Source organism: Orycteropus afer, unplaced genomic scaffold (genome assembly GCF_000298275.1).
Source record: "Orycteropus afer afer isolate SDZICR_OR568_19922 unplaced genomic scaffold, OryAfe1.0 scaffold00874, whole genome shotgun sequence".
Lineage (NCBI taxonomy): Eukaryota > Metazoa > Chordata > Mammalia > Tubulidentata > Orycteropodidae > Orycteropus > Orycteropus afer.
This window is the reverse complement of record NW_006922461.1, coordinates 386,030-393,253: the sequence shown is the minus strand read 5'-3', so window position 1 is coordinate 393,253 and position 7,224 is coordinate 386,030. Positions and strand designations below refer to the sequence as shown.

The following is a 7,224-nucleotide window of genomic DNA, read 5'->3' as shown; positions in this document are numbered from 1 at the left end:
TGATGTCCCCTGCGACTATGGTCCCAAGCCCGCAGGATCAACTACTCGGTCGCTCTGGGTAGCTGGCTGTGACCAAGCAATGACCATAACCTTGTTGTAGGCATGTTTTAAAGCTGCCATGTCATCCCTGTTATGGGGCTGTCAGGATGAGTTTGTCTCCAGATTTTGTTCCTTCAGCAGGCTGGGCAGATAAGATAGGGAAAGAAGAATTGTGATGGGAGCAAAAAGGTGATATCAAAATGTTATTCCTTTGGCCTTGGGGGCCCAGAACAATTTTATTCATCAGTGTCTAGTGTTGAGCACAGTACCTGGCACATGGGAGAGCTTAGTAGGTATTTGGTGGCTAGATGGGAGAGTGAGAGATGAAACAAACAGTGCAGCAAGTATCTTTACTGATCACATGTGTGCCTTATCTGTGTAATGGTGCCAAGTGTTTCATGTTATTCCTGTCAGCTTTGACTTGCACTTATTTATGCACTTAATCCTACATCCAGTCTGCATATTTCAGATTCCATAGGTTCTTCCAAATGAATCCATCTACCAAATTGGATTTAACAAGCCTCCCAAAATGTGGAGCCCAGGAGGTGCTGCTCTAGCTTTTTCTGATGTTGTTCTCTTTGAGGGTGGTCACAGCCTGATAAGACATTTGTATTATTAGTTTCTTAGGGCTCCTGTAACAAAGCACCACAAACTGGGTGGCTTAAAACAACAAAATTTATTCTCTCATCCTGCTGGCAGCTAGCAGTCTAAAACCAAGGTGTCAGTATGGCCATGCATTCTCTGAAGGTTCTAGGAAATAATCTATTCCATGCTCTTCTCTTAGCTTCTGGCATTGCTGGCAACCCTTGGCGACTCTTGTCTTATAGATGGCATCACTCCAGTCTCTGCCTCTGTTATCACATGGCATTCTCCCTGTTTGTATGTGTCTCTTCTTAAAATGACACCAGTCATATTGAATTAGAGCCCACCCTAACGACCTCATCTTAACTTCATTACATTTGCAGCGACCTTATTTGCAAAGGTTACAGTCACAGGAGTTAGGACATAGACATATCATTTAGGGGGACACAGGCTCATAACATCATTCATGACATTCATGCCCATTCTAGGTCTCAGCTTAAGGGACACAAACCCATGGCCTCTGAAAGTTCTGGACATTTTGGAACCATTTTTCAATAAGCTTCACTGGCGATTTTGTGCCTACTTGAATGTGTTCCAGAAGACAGCTGAGATTATATTAGAGTTGGCCATTGTGTCATTTGAGAACATATGGTTTAATGTAGGAGCTCTGGTAGCATAGTGCCTAAGGCATTTGACTGCTAGCCAGAAGGCTGGAGGTTCAAACCCACCAGCCACTCCTTGGAAGGAAGGTCTACCTCACACTATCTTTGGTTAAGGATTTTAGGAAGCAGGTTCAAGAATTGTGTACCTGGAACTAATTTAGAGCAACAGTTTGGGAAATATTGAAACACCCTGAGAAAACCTGAGTAAAAATATGATGGTCATCATTTATTTTGTGGACAGGAAAACAATGGCTCTGTAAGGATGTGGTTGCTCTATTCCAAAGCATTCTCTATAAAACAGTGCTCAGTCAAGGTTAATTTTGTAAGGAAAATAGACTAAGACCAGCTGGATAGCCAGAGTTTAGAGAGAAATCATTTTGACGGTTCTAGACCAATCAGAACATCCCCAGGCCTTTTCCAGTGTCCATTACTCCTACCTCCATACTCAAACTTCTATAAAAGGAAATAAATGAAGTGGTTTGGTTGGTTTCATATAACTGAGCTTTCTATATATATATATATATATATATATATATCATAAGGACTGCACTCTGGAGACACTGGACTTGTCATTAGAATTAATGACAGGAATTAATAACAAACTTGCTGTCATTGCATTGTTCCATGGAAATGTTTGTGAAAGTAGTGGGTCCTAAATGCTAAGAGTTCTGGCATTTCATCCATACAATGACCGCTGAAATGGGGCCCGTACTTCTAGATGGGGTGAGCCTCAGAAACTTCTCTGGATGTGCTTAGAGAAGTAAACTTCATGTTGCTGACAGCTTATGCCGGACCCTTGGGGCAGAGAGCACTGTGCTCACTTGCTATTATGAATGGGGCTGGCAATGACTTCTGCCTTACTGCTAATGGTGCCCCACTTGCCAGCCCTAGCTAGGAGCTGTGTGGAACCTAATTTAGATCAACAGTTTTCCCTTAATTTCCTTCCTTCCAAGCCTTAGGCAAGGTCATGCAGAGGGGCCCTCAAAGTCATTTCTGCTGGCATTTTGGAAGTCTTTCAAGATTGCACAGATTGGAAAATAAAGGGCGAACTTCAAGCTTGGTTCCTCATGACACCCTCTTAGAAGTGACTCATACATAGCCTGTGTAGAAAAGGTCTTATTTCTCTAAATCCTCTTGGCCTGAGCCTTCTAGTGAGCCACTAACAGCAGGGCTGAGAGTCATGAGAAACAGAGAAATAAATGGGCTTCTAAGTTTTGGGTGAAACCCTGGGTTTTTGCCGTTTCCCCTGAATTGTATCCAGGTCACATGCTCAGTGTTGTTGTCATGAAACTGGAGTCAGAGATGGGGAGAAGCCCAGATGTTTATTCTCCATTAGGAAAGAAAGGGTAATTCTCTTTACCTCGTTTTCTAAATGATCTTCCTAAAAATAAACCAACAAATGAAAAATTGATAGTTGGAAGCATTTCTTCTGATGAGCACAATTTTCCTCACTGGTTCTGAAAGCCCAGGGTTATAAACAGAGCCATGGCTACAGCGCTACAGAATATTAGCTCATTTGGGAGAAGAAACAGAGCTGTTGGCTGGAAGTTTTGGCATTATATGAGGGAAGCATAAGAATATTGTGGGCAGACTTCAGCTTCATGTCCCTGGCAAGTTTGACTCATTGAAACAAAACAAAACAAAAAACTCAGTTGCTTTGTTTCTCTGGAGGTCTTGGTGACTTTGCAACCAAAAACAAAAATAAGCCCAGCTGGAAGCAAGCTGCCCTGCCCTAGAGGTGGCTTCCCACCCCATTGAAGGGGGGGGCATTTCATGTCAGACACAGCTGAGACTTGTGTTGGCTGGTTATGCAGACACATCATTCACTTCCTTCCCGAAGTTTACTGAAGTGCCCTCATTGATGAGGCTGCCTTTGGAGCAGCTAAGAAAGAGCAGGGATATGAATTTGTCCTGGCTTTATCAGTCATAGGAGCTCTGGTGGTGTTATGGTTAAAGCATTCGGCTGCTAACCAAAAGGTTGGTAGTTTGAACCTACCAGCCACTCCGCAGGACAAAGATGTGGCAGTCTGCTTCCATAAAGATTTATAGCCATGGAAACCCTGTTCTTTGCACTGGTAAGGGTTGACTCTCTAGCAATGGGTTTGGTTTGCTTTGATTTATTAATCATATCAGCAGGCAAGCAAGCCCCATGTTTTCAGCTTGGGACAAGGTCACAAGCAGGATATTTAATGGAATGTGGAGGAAAGGAAACTACTCTGTGTGTGTGTGTGTGTGTGTGTGTATACTCACAGTGAAAACTAGAAAGTCAGTTGTTGATAGTTGCATTGACATATGACTTCCTGGGCAAGTTATATTTGCTTGTGTTTCCTTCCTGGTCCTCCCAGTTTTCCTCCAGGCTGAAATCTGATGCCCAGTTACCTAAATCTTTAACTTCAAACCTTTGCTGAGGTGCCTTTTCTCAAATTACTGGCCCCTATATCCTCAAGCTTATTTTTGCTATTCTTCTGATTGTCTCTGTGGGCCCCTGATTTCACATTCTATTATCCCTATTTTTCTAGAAGCTGAGAGTCAATAATAGTTTATTCACTCATTTGACAAATATCTATTAAGCACCTGTTCTATATCAGATATTTTAGGCTCTAGTAATGCATCTGCCAACAAGACAGCTGAATCTCCATCCTTAAGGGCTTGGTAAATGTGTGATGAGAGCTAAGGGTGGGAGGATTTTTCCTTGCTACTCCAAGTGTGGAGTCCCTGGGTGGTGCGAACAATTACCACACTTGGCTACTAACCAAAAGGTTGGAAGTTTGAGTCCATCCAAAACACCCCAGAAGAAAGGCCTGGTGATCTACTTCCAAAATCTGCCATTGAAAACTCTGTGGAGCACAGTTCCACTCTGACATACAAGAGGTTGCCATGAGTCAGAGTCAACTCAACAACAACTGGTTTCTTTCAGTCTGTTTAGAAAGCCTATGATATTAACACATCTTAGAATGCTCTTTTGCTTTTGAAACATTTCTCAGAGAAGCCATCTTTGTGCACAACTTGAAAGATATTGAAAGGGATTGGCCAGTGAGATATATTGTAGGTGGGAGAAGGTGAGAGTAAGAAAGGTGTTCCAGGTTCTGGAGATTTAGCCCAAGCTAAAGAGCAATCTACTTCCGTAGTGATACCGCCTCGGAAACCCAAGGAGGGGTTGCTGTGAGTCAGGTCCGACTCAACGGCACATAACAACAACAAATTTATTCTTTGTCATTTTTAAGGTTGTCGCTTAGTTTCTTACATTTCCAGATTTGCTTTGGAATTTGAGGTTACTTTATCTAATTTTATGGACTGTGGCCCTCTCTCTTTATAGCCTGAGAAGCTCTTTTGTTATTTTGCCTCCAAACAGAAGTCCTTCCTTTGCTTTAATTATTATAGTTGTCCCTTTGGGGACTTATATAAGTCTTTTTAAAATTCCTTGAGGTGAGATAGCAAGAACTTAAGTATTCCAGGTGTTAATAGTGTTTTGTGGCTTTGCACAATGACACAGTAGGGGTTTGCTATTCCCTTGCTGTTTTGGGAAAGTTACAAGGAAGACCAACCCTGGGAGACTTGTTTTGCATTTGATGGTTTATAGTATCCTTCCTGGTGATATTTATAATTTTGTTAGTTTTTTCTTTAGTTAGATTCTGTAGGCACTTAGAATGGATTGCTTAGAGCCTATCCCTCTATAAAAGACTGTTTCCTTTTTTTGTAAAGATATTTGCCTGTCAAAAAGGTCATCTACTACTGTTCTACCTAGTCATGTGGCATTTTAAAATGTTCCTAGAGTTGTCATTGGATTAGCATTAAATTACCCAATGGAATGATCTTTTTTTTTTTTTTTTTTTTTTTGCAAATAGACTTCCCTCTTCCACATGATTTATAAAAATATAAAATGAAGTTGGTCTCTAGGGTCTCTCCTTGTTTATATTTCCCCATCCACAGAAGGGCCCATTTAACTAAGCCATTTCCATATCCGTGACTAAACATTCCTCAAATACCATAGGGACTCAGTTTTTAAAAATAATTTTTGCTGTTGGGAACTAAAGGAATCCCTCCACTTCTCTGCATACTTATCCTTTCAAAGGTCTCTAGTTAATGTTTTTTCCCAAACAACTGGTTTGTATTATCGCCTTTACAGTGTAGAATTTATATCCATTGTAATTTAGAACATGTAACTTTGATTCAACTTTTATTTGGTTATTTTCATTGTCCCTCACCTGTGGAGTTGCCTTTCCCCATAATATTAAAGATGATGATAAAAATATTTGTGCCTCATAAGCAATCTGTACTTTCAGAACTTGTCATCTAACAACATAAAACTCCATTAATCCAAAGACCCAAACCCTTGCTGTCAAGTTAATTCTGATTCATAGCAACCCTTAGGACTGCCCCATAGGGTTTTCAAGACTGTATCTTTATAGAAGCAGACAGACACATTTTTCTACTGTGGAGTTGCTGGAGGTTTAGAACCACTGACCTTTCAATTAGCAGTTGAATGCTTAACCACTGTGCTACTAGGGCTCCTTAAAACTCCATTCAAAACAGCAACAAAAAACTCACTGCCATTGAGTCGATTCTGACTCATAGTGACCCCCATTGGGTTACCAAGGCAGTAAATCTTTACAGATGCAAACTGCCTCATCTTTCTTCCACAGAGCAGCTGATGGGTTTGAACCACTGACCTTTTGGTTAGCAGTCAAATGCCTTAACCACTACTTCACCAGAGCTCCTTAAACTCCATTAACTCACTGCCGTCTAGTCGGATCTGACTCATAGCGACCCCTCCTTGGACTTCTGAGGCAGTATCACTACTGAAGTAGATTGCCCAACCTTCCTGCCAAGGAGTGGCTGGTGGGTTTGAACCGCCAGCCTTCTGGTTAGCAGTCCAATGCCTTAGGCACTATGCTACCAGAGCTCCCTAAGCACCCTCAAATTGCTTCAGTCAATCCAATTTTTATATTAATTTTGGTGCTTCTAATACTTGCACAGACCAGATTTCTTAAACCCTGAATGAATGTCTGATTTTGCAGGATATTTTGGAAATTAAATGCTGGGATTTTTGAGTTGGAAAGGTATGAGAAGAATAGAAAAGAATTTACTACTTGAAAGTAGATAAACTAACAGAGTTGTTAGTTCTGGCTCCGTTTTCCTGGCCACTGACCCCACCTTGCTAAAGCTGGTAGGGAAATAAGTTACTGTGCTGTGGAGCACAAAGTGGGTACCTGGGTAAAGAACACAGAGAACCTTTGGCTAGTTTGTCAGGAAACTCGACAAATCACACTTTCTCCAGGGCAGCTTCTGAGGGGTCTGGAAAGTTGGTTTTACGGAAGCTTTCTTTAACTTTTTCTATAAATCAATTTTTCCCTGTTAGTTTCTAGACTATTTTAGGATTATTAACCTGCTGAAAGACCTTTTGAGGAAAATTACAATAAGAATATCAAAGGAAATTTTGTACTTTGTGCTGTATTGAGTCAGTTTACCCACAGACATGACCAAACCTTCTAATGTTGGAGATTGATTTATCTACTTTTGGGGTTTATTCAGTTTCTACTAAAATATTATCTCCCAATATATCTTTGCAACTTTGGTAATACGAGATATTTGATTATGAACTCTAAATCTGTAAAAGTTATGGTTAAAAAAGAAATCCACTAACCCCCCCCCCAACTTCATCCAGGTCTGTTTTCTGCACCTAAGCATTTGTCCTCTTGTTTGTGCCTAGGATGGTCCAGATTCTGCCAGAGGAAACCGAACAAAGCAGGAGAGTGCATGGATATTCAGGCTGTGGTACAGCTTTGACCACAAGTATCCTTTCAACCAAAATATTCAGGAAACATTGACGACAAAATAGTCTTGAGTTGTCTGTGAATGATTTTTGATGAGTAAGGAAAGATGTGTGCTTGGTACAGCTGTTAGTATACATACAATTGTCACTCAACCACAAGTAGTCCTT

At 41.0% G+C, this 7,224-nt stretch overlaps 1 protein-coding gene across 1 annotated transcript in view; it reads left to right on the top strand.

The window, feature by feature from the left end:
- The window catches only part of SLC9A7 (solute carrier family 9 member A7), a 111,959-nt gene that overhangs the window by 85,268 nt on the left and 19,467 nt on the right, over positions 1-7,224 (top strand). Inside the window, exon 14 of the mRNA XM_007958204.2 lies at positions 6,994-7,076. Within this exon, the coding sequence (XP_007956395.2) occupies positions 6,994-7,076 (83 nt within the window). The remainder of the gene's footprint in view (positions 1-6,993; positions 7,077-7,224) is intronic.